This window comes from Nyctereutes procyonoides, unplaced genomic scaffold (assembly GCF_905146905.1).
Source record: "Nyctereutes procyonoides isolate TBG_1078 unplaced genomic scaffold, NYPRO_anot_genome, whole genome shotgun sequence".
Taxonomy (NCBI): Eukaryota; Metazoa; Chordata; class Mammalia; order Carnivora; family Canidae; genus Nyctereutes; species Nyctereutes procyonoides.
Genome location: NW_026575146.1, coordinates 79,501,918 through 79,520,662, shown reverse-complemented (window position 1 = coordinate 79,520,662; position 18,745 = coordinate 79,501,918). Strand labels below are relative to the sequence as shown.

Here is an 18,745-nt window from a genome sequence, read left to right as displayed (position 1 = left end):
AGATGAATGAAGATGACACCTTAAATCAGATTTTTAATTTGGATGGAAATGGTCTCCATTAGTAATTAATATCTCCAAACCAGCATCTCTAAAAGGGAAGCCTAAGCCCCAGCCTTCCAGACTACAAAAATGGGAATGAAAGGGTTGCTAAGTGGGAATATATGTGGAAATTCAACTGTGCTGGTATGTCTATCAGAATCCTTGGGGGATCCCTGGGTGGCTCCGCGGTTTAGCGCCTGCCTTCAGCCCAGGGCGCAATCCTGGAGTCCCGGGACCGAGTCCCGCGTTGGGCTCCCGGCATGGAGCCTGCTTCTCCCTCTGCCTGTGTCTCTGCCTCTCCCTTTCTCTGTGTCTATCATGAATAAATAAATAAATCTTAAAAAAAAAAAAAAAGAATCCTTGGGGGATCCCTGGGTCGCTCTGCGGTTTGGCGCCTGGTGCCTGCCTTTGGCCCGGGGTGTGATTCTGGGGTCCCGGAATCGAGTCCCACATCGGGCTCCCTGCATGGAGCCTGCTTCTCTCTCTGGGTGTGTGTCTCTCATGAATAAATAATTAAAATCTAAAAAAAAAAAAAGAATCCTTATTGGTTTCATAGTGCTCTGATTATAAAGTAGCCTACGTTTTGAGTAATCTGTGCCTGGTTTTATAGCCTTGTTATTTTAGAACAATTGTTTTGTAGAACTCCAAGTTTTTTCAGGAATGCATGTATCACGGCTGAACCGCCTATACTCGGAATAAGGAGGGACTCTGTCTTCCAACAAGCATTCTTAGGACATAGGTCCTAAGTTTCCCTGTCCTGTAGCCAGGAGACCAGGTACCCACTTCCCTCTCAGAGCGGAACCACCTCCCAGGAGCCAGGGTGGGGTTAAGGGTGGGTGGGGGGTTAGTTCTCTGGAGCCTGGAACCAGAGCCCATCATAGCTCCTCTCTTCTCTCTTCCTTCCAGACCTCTGGACCGCTCAGGAGAAACAGCGTGAAAAGGCCCAGAATTTTGCCGCTTCCAGGCTTTCAGATCTTGAACCAGTCACTGAACCTCTGCAGGACTCAGTTTCCTCATTCTTGAAATGGGAAGGCAGTGTTTTGTTTTGAAATCATGTTTAATTTTAAAAATCTGCCTTTGACTCTTGCTTTGCCATTTATGTATCTGTGACCTTGGACCAGATGGACTTTGCTTCTCACGGTGGCATCTGTAAAATGGGGTCTTTGCGAGAATTTAATGCCCCGCGTGCAAAGCACTTAGCACAAGATGTGCATCAAGCCCCAATAAACTGAAGTTCCTGTTCTGGGAGGGCGGGGAATCTCAAGGGTACGAGTTTTGACCGCTGAGGCAGAAGAACCCAGTGCTGGTGGGGAAAGACATACATGGCTGTGATTTCCCGACCGACAGTAAGCACTCCTGCCAGCCGGGTCTGCCCCGCTGAGGCCTGGGCTTCGGCCGGACCCCCTAGCTTGCAAGAGCCACCAACCCGCTTCCAGCGTTTGGGGCCGCCTCCCGCCGCGCGGGTCCGAGGACGGACTACATTTCCCGGCGTGCACCTCGGGTCGGAACCCCGAGGGGCCGGCCGGCTAAGGGGACCTGTCCCAGCCGCGCTGAGGCTGGAGGCAGTAACCATCACTCAGGCAGCTCCTCTATTTCGCTTTGCGAAGCCAGTCAGCCACCGTCAACCCCACCTTGAGCCGCGGACCCGCAGGGTCTGTGAGGAGCGCTTGGTCCCCTCTTTTCCTCCTCCAGGCGTCCGGCCCACCGGGTCCCAGGGTCCGAGGCCAGGCTTATCTCCCCGGGAGGAATCCTTCGGCCCCGCGGGGTCCTCACTGCGGCCCGAGGCTGGCAGCAGGGCCCCGAGGGCTAGGGGACAAGCCTAGAGGCCGCGCAGCTGGAGACTACAACTCCCAGGCGGCACCGCGGCGGCGGCAGCGGCGGCGGCGGCGATCACGTCACTCAGGCACCGCCGGCGGCCCCGGGAAGCGGCGCGGGCGGGGGCAGGGCTGGGGCCGACCGGGAGGCCGGTGCTGAGGATGGGGGCTGCCCGGCCGCCCCGCGCGTGAGAAGGCCGAGGGGCGCGCCACCCCGTTCCGGGGCGGGCGCCCCCCGGGCCCTGCCACCCCCACCCCGCCCGGCTGTCGTGGCCCGGGATGCGGAGCCGGGGGCCGCCGGTGGAGCTGCGCGGGGTGAGAGGCGCGGGGAAGGGGGCTGCCTGCTTCCCTCACCCTCGTCCCCCACCGGCGGGCCCCGGCAGGAATTCGGGAGCCGCGCGGCCCGGCCCTCTTAGCGCCCTGACGTTTGGGGGGGACAGGTGAACCCGCCGCCCTACCCGCACCCCGCCCCCCCCGGGCAGCTGAATCAGAGGGGACGACCCTGCCCTCTTAAGGAGGCTTTTTGTTGCTCCTGCGGAGGGCCCCCCGAGCCATGGCCACCAGGAGCCCCCTAGAACCTGCAGGGACTGCCCCCCATCCTGGCCGCCGGGGCCCGCCCTCTGTATCCCGCGGGCAGCCAGTGTGAAGCGGCCTCCCGCAGCCCCCGGCCCCTCCCCCATGGAGGAGGAGGAGGGGGGGACGGCCAAGGAGTGGGGCACGACCCCCACGGGGCCCGTCTGGACCGCGGTGTTCGACTACGAGGCGGCGGGCGATGAGGAGCTGACCCTGCGGAGGGGCGACCGCGTCCAGGTGCTTTCCCAGGACTGTGCGGTGTCGGGCGACGAGGGCTGGTGGACCGGGCAGCTACCCAGCGGCCGTGTGGGCGTCTTCCCCAGCAACTACGTAGCCCCCGGCGCTCCCGCCGCGCCCGCGGGCCTCCAGCTGCCCCAGGAGATCCCCTTCCACGAGCTGCAGCTAGAGGAGATCATCGGTGTAGGGGGCTTTGGCAAGGTCTACCGGGCCCTATGGCGCGGCGAGGAGGTGGCTGTCAAGGCCGCCCGGCTGGACCCTGAGCGGGACCCGGCAGTGACAGCAGAGCAGGTGCGCCAGGAGGCCCGGCTCTTCGGAGCCCTGAAGCACCCCAACATCATTGCCCTCAGAGGTGCCTGCCTCAGCCCCCCACACCTCTGCCTGGTGATGGAGTATGCCAGGGGGGGCGCACTGAGCAGGGTGCTGGCAGGCCGCCGGGTGCCCCCTCATGTGCTGGTCAACTGGGCTGTGCAGGTGGCCCGGGGCATGAACTACCTACACAATGATGCCCCCGTGCCCATCATCCACCGGGACCTCAAGTCCATCAACAGTAAGTGGTGTCCTCCCCCAAAAAAATTTGCTTCCACAGAATCTTGTGAGGTCAGGCATAGGTGGCGGGAAATGGGGACACCAGAAGACGCTGTCTAGGGCAAAAAGGGGCAGCAGTATGCCTCCAGGCCAAGTGAGGCAGGCTTGCCCATTAAGGGAGGAAAAGGAGGCTCAGAAAGGTTGAGGGACCACCTATCCCCCAGACTACAGAGTCATAGTAGCTCAATAAATATGTACCCATAACACTGTGACAGGCTCTGCACTCCTAGCATGAACAGCACAGATGCAGTGCCTGCCCTCATCAGTCCCTGATGCCAGCATCCACCAGGCAGAGTCAGAAAGAACCTAGCCTGGAGCAGGATTTCTCAGCCTTGGCACTATTTACATTTGGGTCCGGATGATCGTAGGAGGAGGCTGTCCTGTGTGGCTTCTACCGACCAGATGCCATTAGCATCTCCCACCTCCATCCCCAATTATAACCGAAACTTGTCTCCAGACATTGCCAAATGTCCTCTGGGTAGAGGGGGTAAAGCCGCCCCCACTTGAGAACCACTTCTTGGAGTCTTCCCAGGCCTCTCCTCCTGCTAGCTGAGGCAAAGTGGAGGTGAGAGAGGAGCAAAAGGGACTTGCTTTACGTAAAAATCTTCCAGGCTGCCTGGCTTACCACAGGCTCTCAAAAGTTGGTTGGCTGGTTGACTGGGAACTGGGGCCAGGTAGAAGGGAAAGGGTCCCCCAGGACCCACATCTAGATCAAGGAGCTTCTCGTGATGTTAGCATATATTAATTGAGCACTTATTTGCCCTTACAGTACTCCCAAATTAAAGATTTCATTCTTTTCCCCGCGTATTTCCCTAGCGCCTGTTGTGTGCCACACTCTGTCCCAGGTCCTAACTATATAATATACAAGGGAAAAATCCTGGCTCTCCCTTCCTTCCTCTGCCCCACCTCACTCCCTTTCATTTTTACATTTATGTATTCATTCTTTCTTTTATTATTTGGTGTTTCCTGGAGCAAGTCATATGGTAAGGGAGAGATCAACAGTGAATGGGGCCAGCACTTGCCCTCCCTGCCCTCACCTGAAATTTAAGGATTTCCCCTTTGCCCTCACATTTGGTCTCTCACCTCTCATCTATTTCTGATTCCTGTCAATTCCACATCTTGACATTTGTTGGAATCCATCCCGCTATTTTTGCAATTTTGTTGCTCTGCTCCCACCACCGCCACTAACTGCAAGCCCCTGGAGCAGACAGGTGAGCCTTCCTTACCTTCCAGGCCTTGCATTTGTACACTAACAGATCTGCCATGTGCTCAAGGTGTGCCAAGAGCTGTGCCAGGGCTGGAATTGAGCAAGAGGCACAGATGGTTCCTGCCTTCCCTCATGCTCTGAAATGCTGGGCAAATGGAGGCAGGACAGGCAGCATGCTCCTTTGAGGGCTGAGGTGCCTTCCTGGCCCTTTCTCACCCCTGCTGATTCACAGCCTGAAGGTGGGGTAAAAAGCGTTACACACCATGCCCCCAGGTTTTCCTGCAGCCAGTGCCACCTGGACACAGGGTGGTTGGGGCTTTTTAGGCCAGAGCTTCCTGTTCAGTCAATGGGGCAACCCTATGCCTGGGACAGGTCACAGGGCCCCCGCAGCACAGCTTCCTCCATCTTTCTCTAAGGAGCCCCTCACCTGGTATCACTCATACACTGGTGCACTCAACCAATATTTCTTAAGCAGAATTAAGTAACCAAGGCCCTGTCTCAAGCTCTGGGATTACAGAAGTGAACCAGGCAAGATCTCCCCATATGGAAATTACAGTCTAGTAAACGGAAGTAGATGATTGATATTTAGATAGGTAGGTAGAGGGATCCCTGGGTGGCGCAGCGGTTTGGCACCTGCCTTTGGCCCAGGGCGCGATCCTGGAGACCCGGGATCGAATCCCACGTCGGGCTTCCGGTGCATGGAGCCTGCTTCTCCCTCTGCCTGTGTCTCTGCCTCTCTCTCTCTCTCACTGTGTGCCTATCATAAATAAATAAAAAAAAATTAGATAGGTAGGTAGATAGATGACAGAGTTTCCAGAGAGTATTGGGGGCTCTGAAGGGAACAAAATAGATCAAAGATGAGGTGGAAGGAGCTTTTTCAATCAGATGGTCAGGGGAGGCAATACTGGAGCAGAGACTTGAACAAAGAAGACCCGGCCTTACAAAGGTTTGGACAGGGTGAAGGTCCTGAGGTAGGAATGAGCAGGCCTTGTTGAAGAAAAAGTGAGGAGACCAGAGGGGTTGGAAGAGGAGGAATGAGGCAGCAGTAGGAGATGAGGTCAGAAACATAGGCAGGGCCCAGATCATGGTGACCCTAGGGGCCATGATGAGGATTTGGGGTACCCCGCAAACAGGAGAGGTGGGGACCCAAGAAGGGAGGAATGGAGTCACATGCTAGAGAGTCAGGGAAGGCCTCTGGGCTGTGATGATAGTAGCATCACCTCACTGTTATGACTGGAGAAGCAGCAGAAGGAATGGTCAAAGATCCAGGTGGAGAAGTAAGTGCCAGTTATGGCAACATTATACACCAATAATAATAGCTAACATTTTGTAAGGACGTACTGTTGCTTCTGGCCATAAATCCTTCCTACAGTCCTCTAAGGTAAATAATACTATCATCTCCATTTAACAGAGGAGAAATCTTAGTGATAAGAAGAATACATTAATGAGGCTATTCAGTTAATAAGTAAGTGGCAGAGCTGGGATTCAAACCAAGGCAGGACACTGTACACCTTGGAGCCTCTGTTTGATAGAAGCTGATAGAATATCAGCAGTTAAGACATTGGCTCTCATGACGGATCTAGATCAGGTCTTTGCCCCACAGTTTTCTAGCTGCAGGATCTTAACCAAGGGACTTCTCTCTGAGCCTCAGTTTGTCCGTTGATAAAATAGTCTGCTTTCTAGTTAATTCATGTGAAGGGCTGAGCACAATGCTTGCCATTTAATAGGCTGCTGATAAACACCAGCCATGATTATAACTGTTGTTAGTAATAATCCCAGACGGCAAGTTGGGAGCACAATATGCTTGGGTGATATATCCGTCAGATTTGTCACAGTAATGCTGTGGAACAAGCCACCCCTAAAATGCAGTGTCTTAAAACTTGATGTCATTGATTATGGCTCACACACATACTGGAGGGTAAACTGTTTTAGGCTGGGTCCAGCCAGAAAGGCTTTACTCCCAATTATCTCCCCTCTACCTTGGACCAGCAGGCTAGCTCGAGTATGGTCTCCTGGTGGTGGCAGAAACACAAGAGGGCAGGTAGACATGTGAGGCCTCTTAAGGCCTCAGCTTGGAGCTGGCCTTCTGTCCCTTCTGCCTCATTCTGTTGTCTGTTGACCAAAGCAAGTCATATGGCCAACCCTAAGTAAAGCAGGGGGAAATACGCTCTGCCTCTTTCGAGGAAAGAAGTGCAAAGTCAAGTGGCAAAGAGTGTGATGATGCAGAAAGGAATAGAACTGGGGCCCCAAGGGATCCCTGGGTGGCGCAGCGGTTTGGCGCCTGCCTTTGGCCCAGGGCGCGATCCTGGAGACCCGGGATCGAATCCCACGTCGGGCTCCCGGCGCATGGAGCCTGCTTCTCCCTCTGCCTGTGTCTCTGCCTCTCTCTCTCTCTCTCTCTCTCTCTCTGTGACTATCATAAATAAATAAAAATTTAAAAAAAAAAAAAAAAAAAAAAAAAAAAAAGAACTGGGGCCCCAAATGCAGTTTGCCACGGGGTGACAAGGACAAAGGAGAGCCACATTCATACCTTGTGCTCGTGGTCAGTAGTCCCCACTGCTGGGGTGGCTGGGAAATCAAGCCTCTAGGAGAACCAAGGCTTTGGCTACCAACCTTTCAGTGAGCTCCCCAGAGCCCAGGGTGGAGTCATGAGGGTAGCAAACCAAGGGGAGGCCCCTCCCCCTTCCTGGGAGTGGGGGGCCAGGGGCAAGGCAGGGATTAGACCACATGGAAGGATTCCTAGTGTATCAGACAAGGAAAGGAGCTGCTGCAGAGGTGGGGAAGAGAACAAGTAGGTTCCAGCTGAGCCAGGGGCCAGGACACTTGGGTCTGCAGCGTGGAAGGTCTGAGGTGACCCACCTTTCTTCCTTCCCACAGTCCTTATTCTGGAGGCCATCGAGAACCACAACCTCGCAGACACGGTGCTCAAGATCACAGACTTCGGCCTCGCCCGTGAGTGGCACAAGACCACCAAAATGAGCGCTGCGGGGACTTATGCCTGGATGGCTCCAGAGGTTATCCGTCTCTCCCTCTTCTCCAAAAGCAGTGACGTCTGGAGGTGCTGATGGGGGGAGTTGGGGAGTCCTGGACGTGGGGGAGGGGCGAAGAAGGGGGTCAGAGTAGAAGGGATGGCCTCCCACTAAAGCTAGGATCCGGGCCTGACAAAGGGGCTCACTGGCAAGGTCAGGCTATCAAAGCACCAAAGCAGGTGTCTGCTCTGCTTACTAAAGTGGCAGCTGAGAAGGACTTGGATCTGAATGGAAAATTCCAAAGATGTAGAGATAGAGTGTCAGCACCAGGGCCCTCAGACACCACCCAGCACACCGCCCCACTTGTCAGCAGGAAACTGAGGCGTTTGGAGGCAGCCATTACGTCATCTATCTGTCCATCCATCCGTCTGTCCATCCATCCATCCATCCGGCCGTCTGCACTGGGTGCTAGGGATACAGCAGGAAATAAAAGTAAACACGTTTCCTGCCCACAGGGATAATAAATCAGCAAACACTGGAAAGCTGGGAAAATAGCTGGGTTTAAGTTAAAAAGTCATAGAACAATTTTCAAAAGATAGTGAGCTAATCCCCTGAGGGCAGGAGGATGACTTTAGGGAAGGCCTTTCTGGGAAGTGATACTTGAGCTAAGTTTTGGCTGACAGGAAGGAGCCCGCCATGCAAAGTTTGTGGGGAGAACTTCCCACGCAGAGGGGATAGTGCCCACAAAGGAGGCACCAATGTGAGAATGAGTTTGGTCCATTCCAGATACAACTCCAAGGCCCATGTGGCTGGAGCAGAGCAGGCCAAGGAGAAAGGTAGTAGGAAATGACAGAAGAGAGAGCCGGATGAGGGACCGGATCCCAGGCTTTATTCTAAGTGCAGTGGAAACCCATTAGCCGCTCTTACAACTGGCATGATCTGGTTGAGCGTTGCAAGGCTCCCCCGGCTGTAGGATGGAGAATGGATTGTAGGGGACAGGAGTGGGGGTGGGAAGACAGTGAGGAGGCCATTGCCATCACTAGTGAGGCTTGATGGTAGCTGCAGAAACTTCAACCCCCCCCCCACCTCCTACTGGGAGAGAGCCAAACCCAGGTCAGGCCCCAGCTGAAGCTCCAGATGGACCAAGCAGCAGTCATGGCTGTGGGGCAGACAGCTCAGACAGGAAGTCTCCATTAGAGCAGCACAGCCCTTGGGGGAAAGTTCTGACTGGCTTTACATCAGGCATTCATTTGTGGCACCAAACATTTAACAGAGCCATAGCTCAGTGGCAAGGAGCAGAAAACCCCAAATGAAAACAAACTAAAGTTTCTGCTCTCATGTAAAGCCGAGGACTGCTGTGATGGCCATAGTGACAGGAATTCAGGTTCCTATGTCAGGATTCCTCGACGGTGGTGTCCTTGACATCAGCCAAGATGTGTGGTACTGCCCTGTACTTCTCAGGGCACCATGGTCCCCAACCACCAAACATCATAGCGCTCCCCAGTCATTGTGACAATCCCAACATCCCCAAAGGTCTCCAGTGATGGGGGGTGCGGTGGGGAGTGGTTCACGCCATGTCCAAGTGAAAGCCCCTATCATTTTCCTCCACCTTGTGTGGCCTCCATTCCCTAGTTCACTTCATCATTCCACATGGCTGCTTGAGCTCCAGCTTTTTAAAAAAGATTTTATTTATTTATTTGACAGAGAAAAAGCACACAAGCAGGGGGAGCAGCAGAGGGAGAGGGAGAAAGAAAAGCAGGCTCTCCACTGAGCAGGGAGCCTGATGCCAGGCTCAATTCCAGGACCCTGGGATCATGACCCAAGCCAAAAGCAGGCGCTTAACTGACTGAGCCCCCTAGGCGCCCCTTGAGCTCCAGCTTTTATGTCCACATCACAACCAGTTAGGAAGGAAAAAAAAGGAAAAGACACCCCTTCTCTCTAAGGATCACACCCTGGACCGAAGGCAGGCGTTAACTTCCTGGAAGTTAGCTGCAGATTGCACATCCTCCTCCATCCCACTGGCCGAAACGATCGCCATATGGGCTTCCTTAGCTGCAAAGGAAGATGGGAAATTACTCCAGACAGCATGTGCTGCCCGGCTCAGATTCTCCAGTGCTGGCCCTGAGAAGGGAGGCCACCAGCTGTAGGAGAGCAGGGGTTGTGTCCATCTTGTTCCAGTGCCCAGAACGATGCCCGGCACACAGCAGATGTTTCTAAGTATATGTCAAATGGGTGCACGTGCAGATGTGGGGGAGCCCAGGGACCTGCTGCATGCCGGGCACTGCACAAAATGGTCGTTAGGCTCCCGAAGGAGTTCAGTTCACTGGAGAAGATGGACCTGCAGGTGACTGTAACAGAGTGGTGCACACCCAGGTTTTGTGTATCCAGGAAGGACACTGCCATGGGTGTCAAGCAGGCCTGAGTCCAAGTGTGGACTGAGGCCTGTCCACTAACTAGCTGTGTGACCTTCAGGGAGACAACTTAACCTCTCTGAGCCTGCACCTGCTCGCTGGATAAAACGGGGGTCATACCAATGCCTTCTGCCTTGCAGGGCTGTTGTGAGGATTACTGAGAGCGCCTAGCACAGTGCTGGCCTGGAGTAAGTGCTTTATAAATGTTAAATAGTGTTAACTTGGTTTTAGAGGTAAGTGCCGAGGATTCGAGGATTCGGGGATTCGGGGGAACTCAGAGGAGGGGCCTCTAACTTAGCTTTGGAGGCTATCAAGTTAAGGAAAGCTTCCTGGCAGAGAGGGCACCTGAATTCTGACTTAAAGGACAGTTACGCACAGGGAAGAATGTTCTTGACAGAGGGAAGAGCATGTGTAAAGCCAGAGGTTAGGAAGAACAGGGCTAGTTTAACTTGTTCAGTGTGGCTCCAAGCTGAAGCCGGGCTCGGTAAGGGGGAGCGAGAGCACTTAGAGGCAGGGTCATCGGAAGTCAGGGCTAAGGAAAGTGGCTTTGCCCCACAGGAGCAGGGGACACACCTAGGGTTTTCAGGCAGGGGTGAGAGAAGAGAGCAAAGCTTTGCAAGATGTCAGAGAGAGAAAACCAGCCCCACAACATTTGTTTGAGATCAGGCCAGCAGATGTCTTATCTATCATGTTCATTGGCCAGGGCAGGATGTTGGGGTGAGGGAGGCCCACCATGGGACCGGAGGCAGGGCTGGGCTGTAGGTGAGGATTGGGGTGGGCTGCAGCATCACCCCTCCCTCTTCCCCACCCGCAGCTTCGGGGTGCTGCTCTGGGAGCTGCTGACGGGTGAGGTCCCCTACCGTGAAATCGACGCCTTGGCCGTGGCATACGGCGTGGCTATGAACAAGCTGACGCTGCCCATCCCCTCTACGTGCCCCGAGCCCTTTGCCCGCCTACTGGAGGGTGAGCCAGGGCCCCGTGGAGATAGGCTCTGCTCGGGTGGCAGGGGCCCTCGGGCCAGACCTCATCCATCCCAGTGGGTCCCAGAGTGAGGGTCGGCAACCATCAGACCACAGTCCACCCCTCTACAACTGGTTCCACGGCCCCCAAACTTCTGTTCTGGCCCACAGCTCTTGGGGGCAACCTGCTAGCCTTCACTGGCCACAGGATTCCTCCCTGATCCTTGATTCTGCCACAAGTGAGGGAGCAGTTCCCCAGGTTTGTCTCCCAGAGTTTCACTGAGCGAAATGTTGCCAGGGATTTGGTTTCGAATCCCTTCCCCTCAGCTCCATGGAAGTTGTTTGTCCACAGTCCCCTGAAATCCTGCCTTTCACAGAGCATGGCCCCTGACTTCTCCACTTCCACTGCTGTCCTCCCGCCCCCACCCCCATCCCCAGAATGCTGGGACCCAGACCCCCACGGGCGGCCAGATTTCGGCAGCATCTTGAAGCAGCTTGAAGTCATCGAACAGTCAGCCCTGTTCCAGATGCCCCTGGAGTCCTTCCATTCGCTGCAGGAAGACTGGAAGCTGGAGATTCAGCACATGTTCGATGACCTCCGGACCAAAGAGAAGGTGAAGGCCAGGATGAAGCGAGATCCTGCTTGCTTTTTTTTTTTTTTAAGATTTTATTTATTTATTCATGAGAGACAGGGAGAGAGAGATTGAGAGAGAGGCAGAGACACATGCAGAGGGAGAAGCAGGCTCCATGCAGGGAGCCCGATTCGGGACTCGATTCTGGAACCCCAGGATCAGATTCGGGACTCGATTCTGGAACCCCAGGATCACGCCCTGGGCCGGAGGCAGGCCCTTTTTAAGAGATTAGAGATCCTGCTTTTTGATGTGCTTTCGCCTTCCCTGGGGCAGAATCCCTTCGCCTGAGCTTCAGTCTTTGGGTTCCTGCAGGGTGGGGGCGGGGGCTTTTTTGCATTTTAAGAAAAGCCAGCATGTTGCTGGATGCATAAGAAAAGGTACCCTGCACTGAGGTTCTTACCAGTGAACCTGGGGCTGGGAGTGGTTTTAAAATGTAACAGCCAAAGTGGGAGGGAGGGAGGGAGGAGAGAAGAAGTTGCAGGAAAAAAGATCTGCAATGTGTAAATAGTTATAGTTCAATGATGAGGGCACTGGATGCACTGTTCTGTCTCTGCTTTTGTGGATGCTTGAGGTTTTCTAAATTGGAGAGCCAAAAAAAAAAATTAAAAATCAGAGGGGGAAAATAAAGCCACCCCTTTGTGCTAAAACAAAACAGCCCTGTGTCCTGGCACCCAGCTTGACTGGTAAAGAGGGAGTCAGACTGTGACCCCAGTTTGCCCCATCTCGGGCTGCGCTTGTGCTGGGCTTCCACCGGGTCCACCCCCGGGGGTCTGGCCCTCGACCCAGCCGCCCATCTCCTCCCCAGGAGCTCCGGAGCCGGGAGGAGGAGTTGTTGCGGGCCGCCCAGGAGCAGCGCTTCCAGGAGGAGCAGCTGCGGCGGCGGGAGCAGGAGCTGGCGGAGCGCGAGATGGACATCGTGGAGCGGGAGCTGCACCTGCTCATGTGCCAGATGAGCCAGGAGAAGCCCAGGGTCCGCAAACGCAAGGGCAACTTCAAGCGTAGCCGCCTGCTCAAGCTGCGGGAAGGTGGCAGCCACATCAGCCTCCCCTCCGGTACCGCCCACATCCCTGGAGCACCGCACCGCCCCCCACCCCAGAGGCTGCTGGGAGCAGTCCTAACACAGGCTTTACCTCTTTCAGTTTTTAAACTTTTTTTCTTGCTACGTATATCACACATGTGGAAAAGGACCAGAAAACAATACAGCCTAATGAGTTTGTATAATCACCCCCATGAAAGCATAAAGAACCTGCAGCCACCCCAGATGCCCTCCTCACAGTCCCTCTAGACACAACCCCCTGCCACACACTCAGCCCACAATGGCAAGAGTAACCTCTATTTTTGACTTTCAGGGCATTCACCTTTCTACTTTATTGCTTCTTCTTTTACCTATTTTCTTATCTTTTAGCCTGCTGCTTTCCCCCCTTGACAATAATTTGTTGAGGAATTACATCATTTATTCCACGGCATCTTCCGCAACAGGAGTGGATGTTGCTGCTCGCATCCCCCTGGCATCGCCCCTCCATCCCTCTGAATTTCCTATAAATTGGAAAGTTAAACCATGTGAAATTGCTAATGTTCAGCCCTTTCTGACCTACAGAAACAAGCTTCACGTGGGTCAACCCACTAGGTAGATGTCAGGGCTAGGTAGATGTCAGGTTCAGGTTCAGGTTTGGTCTCTGGTTTTCCCAAAGCCGGCTTCCTAGGTGCTGTTACAGTGCTCACCTGCCATAAGTCACATAACGTCTGCTTGGACTCTCTCTCTGGGACATTACAAAGCCATAGCACAACGCCCAGAACAGCACTGGCCAGCAGAAATCTAATGCAAGCCACACGGCTAATTTTTAAATCTCCTCGTAGCCACCTTAAAAATGAGAAAGAAACAGGTGAAATTGATTTTAACAGTATATTTTATTTAGCCCAGTATATCCAAAATGTTATGGTGTCACACATAATCAAAACAAGAAAAAATGGTTAGTGAGGGATTTTCACTTTCTTTTTTCACACTCAAACTTTGAAACCCAGTGTACATGGTACAGTTACAGCACATCACAGTCCAACCACTAAGTTTTTGTCAAAAATACTTGACCTGCATTTGGATTTCGTGAAATGTACTGTTGAGAAAGTTAGATTCACCAAAAAAGAGAAAGATTCACATACCCAAGTCGTTCTAAATGTAAATGTTTTCAATAACCAAACTGTTTTTAAGTTTAAATTTTGATTCATTGCAACCACACAGATAATGTTAATGTTGAAACTCCCCAGTGCCTCAGCTATAGTGCCACATGGCAAGTGCTCAGTGGCCACAGGTGGCTAATGGTCACCACGTTGGACACTTAGGTCTAGATCTGTAGTCAATCCTTAGTTATCTAGGGACCCAATTAGGATCTTTCCTCTCAACCTGGGCATATGCCAGAGGTCTCTGGAGGGCTTGTCACAGTTAGATGGCTGTGCTTCACTCCGGAGTGGCCAATTCAGAAGGCCTAAGAGTGAGCACTCCCCCTGCTCCCGCCTCTGCCCCAGAGGTCTCCAGGTGAAGAGTTTGAGAACCGCTGTGTTAAGGAATGCAGAACCATGGCGAGGCCCATCCTAGCATTCCTTCTAGCCTCCTACAACAGGAACTTCTCTTTGGTTACCCTCAGAGACATTTGCTCAGGGAAGTTTCTTCCTTTTCACAGGCTTCGAGCATAAGATCACAGTCCAGGCCTCTCCAACCCTGGACAAGCGGAAAGGATCCGACGGGGCCAGCCCCCCCGCAAGCCCCAGCATCATCCCCCGGCTGAGGGCCATTCGCCGTGAGTACCTCCCCAGGCCCTGAGCGGTCAGTTGTCAACCACCTTCTCTGGGCACATGCCGTGCACTGAGCCAGAACAACAGGGTCCCCTCCCTGATTCACAGGGGAAACGCAATAAACATGCGAACAAGTCAGTAAGCAGGACAATTTCCTATAGTGATAAGCACTATAAAGGAAAACAGGGAAGGGAATAAAAGAGCAAAATTGCTTTTACATCAGGAAGGCCTGTGCGGGAAGCTGGGGTTTGAGCAGGGGCCAGCACGGTGAAGAGGGGTGAGGAGGGCCAACACCTGAGAGAAGTATGGCCCTGCCAGAGAGAACAGCAAGGGCCAAGGCCCGTGTGTCCGGCCTGGCTGCCAACTTGAATGGAATGAATGGGAGGGAGCAAGGTGTGGAGCAAGGGTTCCATGAGGGCCAGATCTTGCTGGGCCTTGAGAGCCAGGATAAGGAATTGGATTTGACTCTAAATGTGGAAGGGGCTATGGGCCCCAGAAGGCTGTGAGCCAGGCAGGAATGTGGTCAGACTTGCCTTGTCCTTCTGGCTGCTGGGAGGAGTATGGATTGTAGGAAGCAGGAATGATGGCTGAAGGTGGGGGAGACGATGGGGGCTGGACCCGAGTGGGGCCTTAGTTGGGAGATGGCTACTTTTGGGGCTACGTGGCAGAGGTGTAGCCAGCGTGGTCTGTGGACGAGCGGGATTCAAGACCGAGTCCCTAAGCTCCTCTGCCCCCCTCACCCCTGGCTTCACCCCATGCCCCACCCCCTCATGTCTCTGTTAGGCACCTGTTTGTACCAGCCCCGGAAGTCATTCTCCTGGGGACCCCCAGACAGTCTCCATACAGTGGTAGGCCATACTAGTGTCAGGCTACATTCAAAGCCTGGAAGAGAGAGCAGCAGACTCTCCAGGGAACAAACTCTGCCAAAGTTTGAGGCTTGAAGCGCAAGCAGCCAAGCAGGCCAGAAAAGGGACTGGAGGGAACAGTACCAGGCGAAGGGAACAGCCTATGCAAAGGCATGGAGGAGTGAAGATACCCACATAGGAACTGATAGACATGGGCTCCCAACCAAGGCACTCAGTGCCCTGTGCCTGCCCACCCAGACTCTATCTCCTTGCTCTCCTCCTTTCCTCCCTGCCTCTACACCAGCCCTACTGGCCCCCTGGCTGCTCTGAACAGTTCAGGCATGGCCCACCACAGGGCCTTGGCATATGCTATTCCCTCTGCCTGAAATGCTCTTCTCTCTTGGATCCACTTGACTTCCTGCTTCCCCTCCTTCACATCGTTGTCAAACGTGAGGCCTTCCCAAACTCTCAACCTCCTTTCCTGCTCTATCTTCCCTATAGCACTTTTCACCTTCTAATCCCTACACAGATTACTCATCTCATAGGATTCTTCACACCTAAAATGTAAACTCCTGAGGGCAGGGGGTTGTATTGGCTTTACCCACTGCTCTCTCCTCAACATGTCCCACAGGGCTTGCAGAGAGCAGGTGCTCAGCAGACACATGGGACTGAATAGACAGTTGAAGGGCTTGGGTGAGGAGTGACGGGAACTGAGGCTGAGGGCAGGCAGGGAAGCACATGAAGAGCCTCGAATGCCAGGCTGAGGAGCTGGGACTTTGTCCTGACAGCAGTGGGGAGTTATGGGAGGACTTACTGCAGGGAAGGGTCATGTTAGAAGTAGAGTCCAGGGTCCCTTGGACTAGCTGGTGGAGGGTGGATCCAAGAGTGAGGTGGAGAGCCTGGCAGGGACAGACTGCCCAAGAGCCAGTAACCAAGTGGCTTCTCTTGGCCCAGTGACTCCTGTGGATGGTGGTGGCAGCAGCAGTGGCAGCAGCAGTGGCGGCAGTGGGACATGGGGCCGCAGCGGGCCCCCAAAGAAGGAAGAACTGGTTGGAGGCAAGAAGAAGGGCCGCACATGGGGACCCAGCTCCACCCTGCAGAAGGAGCGGGCTGGAGGGGAGGAGAGGTACTGGCCCTGGGAGCCCACCCCTGGCCCTGCACCTGACCCCAGGCCCTCACAGCCAGAAGGCCTACCCCTCATCTCTGGTGCCCCCTGCAGGCTGAAGGCCCTGGGGGAAGGAAGCAAACAGTGGTCATCAAGCGCCCCCAACCTGGGCAAATCCCCCAAACACACACCGATAGCCCCAGGCTTCGCCAGCCTCAACGAGATGGGTAAGAGGGTGAGGGTGCCTTTAAAATGGAGAGGGTGGGGCATCGGAGGGAAACCGAACCCAAGACCAAGAGGTACCACCGTCCCCGGTTGGGAGGAGGAAGCCAATTTCACTAGACCAGTGCATCGGCAACATTCCCGGAAAGGGGGGCAGCCCCTGGGTGTTGGGTCATCCCCCACCCCCGGGGAGGTGGGCAAGAGCTTTGCGGGGAGAAAGATTGGAGAACCATGTTTGGTGGGGCTTGGCGGCCTCACTGCCTGTAGGGTCTCTCGAGGCAGCCTCTGGCCACCAAGTCCCGGGGACAGGGGAGCATGGGGGGGGCGGGGAGGCGAGTGACGGCCCTCTCCCGGTTGCAGAGGAGTTCGCGGAGGCGGACGGAGGCAGCGTGCCGCCCTCCCCCTACACCACCCCGTCCTACCTCACTGTGCCGCTGCCGCCCGAGCCCTCCCCGGGGGCGCCCACGCCCCTGTCCCGGCTGGGCCACGGCGGCCGGCGGCGCTGCGAGCTGGCTCTGCTGGGCTGCGCCACGCTGCTGGGCGCCGTGGGTCTGGGCGCCGACGTGGCCGAGGCGCGGGCGGCCGACGGCGAGGAGCAGCGGCGCTGGCTGGACGGCCTCTTCCCCCGCGCCGGGCGCTTCCCGCGGGGCCTCAGCCCGCCTGGCCGCTCGCCCGGCCGCCGCGACGACGCGGCCCCCGGCCCGGGCCTGGCGCCCTCGGCCACCCTCGTGTCGCTGTCGTCCGTGTCCGACTGCAACTCCACGCGTTCGCTGCTGCGCTCCGACAGCGACGAGGCCGCGCCGGCCGCGCCCTCCCCGCCGCCCTCCCCGCCCGGCACCAACCCCCTGGTGGACCTGGAGCTGGAGACCTTCAAGAAAGACCCCCGCCAGTCGCTCACACCCACCCACGTCACGGCCGCGCGCGCAGTGAGCCGTGGGCACCGGCGGACGCCGTCGGACGGGGCGCTGGGGCAGCGGGGGGCGCCCGAGCCCGCGGCTCCCCGCCCTGGTGAGTGAGGCGCCCCGCACCCAGGGTGCAGAAAACCCCCCTCCCCCCCTGCCCCCAGCAGGTCCCAGCCCAGCGGCCACCCCCTAAGTTCCAGGGCGGTCTCCTGCTTAGCGGGGGAGGAAGGGTCCCCAGCCCTGCAGTCCTCACTCCCCGGGGCATTGTGGGTCCCCAGGTGACTGAGCCCTGGATGCAGCAGAGGTGGCAAACCGCAGTGCCTCCGCGGGCCAGGAGGGTGACATTGGTGGCAACCGTAACAACTATAGGGAACACTCACGTGCTAGATGCTGTTCCCTGTGCATTTGTTACCAGAGACAAAGACCAGTAGGACAGGTGTTCAGTACCTATTACCAGGCACTGTGCTACTTTTTCTTACAATTATTGTTTTGTTTAACTCTGGCCTGTGGAGTGAGCTGCCGTCCTGCCATTCAGAGGTAGTGCTGTGCCTCGGGGGTCTCCTTAGGCCTGTGTGCATGCACCCAGTCCCTCAGAGGAGGGTTGTGAGGGATGAGGGCTTTATCTAGAGGGGCGATAAGGGGACAGGCTGATAAGTTAAGGAGTATGCTTGGAGTCGCTCCAGGATGAGTGAGTGATTAGGAGTGGTGAGGGGCCTGGGTAGAGGTCCTGCCCTTGCTGAAAAGTGGGCCCAACAAGATGAGCAGATATTTCACAAAAAGTCAGAAATTCCAATTCTCATGTAAAGGTCCTAGCTTTTAAATTCCACCCTCTGGCCCACCCCCATTGACCTCATCTGATCCTCTCTTACCAGGCCCTCCTCGAGACCCCCTGGACTTTCCCCGCCTGCCCGACCCCCAGACCCTGTTCCCGACCCACCGTCGGCCCCCCGAGTTCCCTGGCCGCCCTACCACCCTGACTTTTGCCCCAAGACCCCGGCCGGCTGCCAGCCGCCCCCGCCTGGACCCCTGGAAACTGGTCTCCTTTGGCCGGACACTGAGCATCTCGCCTCCCAGCAGGCCGGACACCCCAGAGAGCCCTGGACCCCCCGGCATGCAGCCCACGCTGCTTGACATGGACATGGAGGGGCAGAGCCAGGACAGCACAGTGCCCCTGTGCGGGACCCATGGCTCCCACTGAACCCTGCCCTCCACCGCCCGCCTGGGCAGCCATGAATGTAGCGCCCCAGGCCCCGCCCCAGCCTGCCATGCCACAAGGCGGGGGAGGCCCTGGGCAGGATACTCACTATTTATTGGGGAAGGGGGGAGGGGGTCACTTAATTTATTCCTTTGTACCCCAGAGGGTGGGGCCCTGTGCCCATCCTGCAGTATGGGGGGAGGGTGGGCAGGGATACTCAGGGACAGGGCATCATAGGGATTTGGCACAAAATGCAGCAT

At 55.8% G+C, this 18,745-nt stretch overlaps 2 protein-coding genes across 2 annotated transcripts in view; one reads left to right on the top strand and one right to left on the bottom strand.

Annotated features, from left to right (window-relative positions):
* Positions 1–1,835, bottom strand: part of LOC129501024 (zinc finger protein 780A-like) — a 91,438-nt gene extending 89,603 nt beyond the window's left edge. The window contains exon 1 of the mRNA XM_055312015.1: positions 1,671–1,835. The gene's annotated coding sequence lies outside the window, so the exon portion shown is untranslated. The remainder of the gene's footprint in view (positions 1–1,670) is intronic.
* Positions 1,836–1,968: 133 nt separating this feature from the next.
* MAP3K10 (mitogen-activated protein kinase kinase kinase 10) lies at positions 1,969–18,659 on the top strand. Its single transcript, XM_055312017.1, has 10 exons — positions 1,969–3,213; positions 7,336–7,516; positions 10,653–10,801; positions 11,236–11,411; positions 12,235–12,481; positions 14,105–14,221; positions 16,016–16,187; positions 16,281–16,393; positions 16,749–17,396; positions 18,163–18,659. The coding sequence occupies exons 1-10, from the start codon at positions 2,532–2,534 to the stop codon at positions 18,486–18,488; spliced, it is 2,811 nt and encodes a 936-aa protein (XP_055167992.1). The 5' UTR covers positions 1,969–2,531; the 3' UTR covers positions 18,489–18,659.
* Positions 18,660–18,745: the final 86 nt, after the last annotated feature.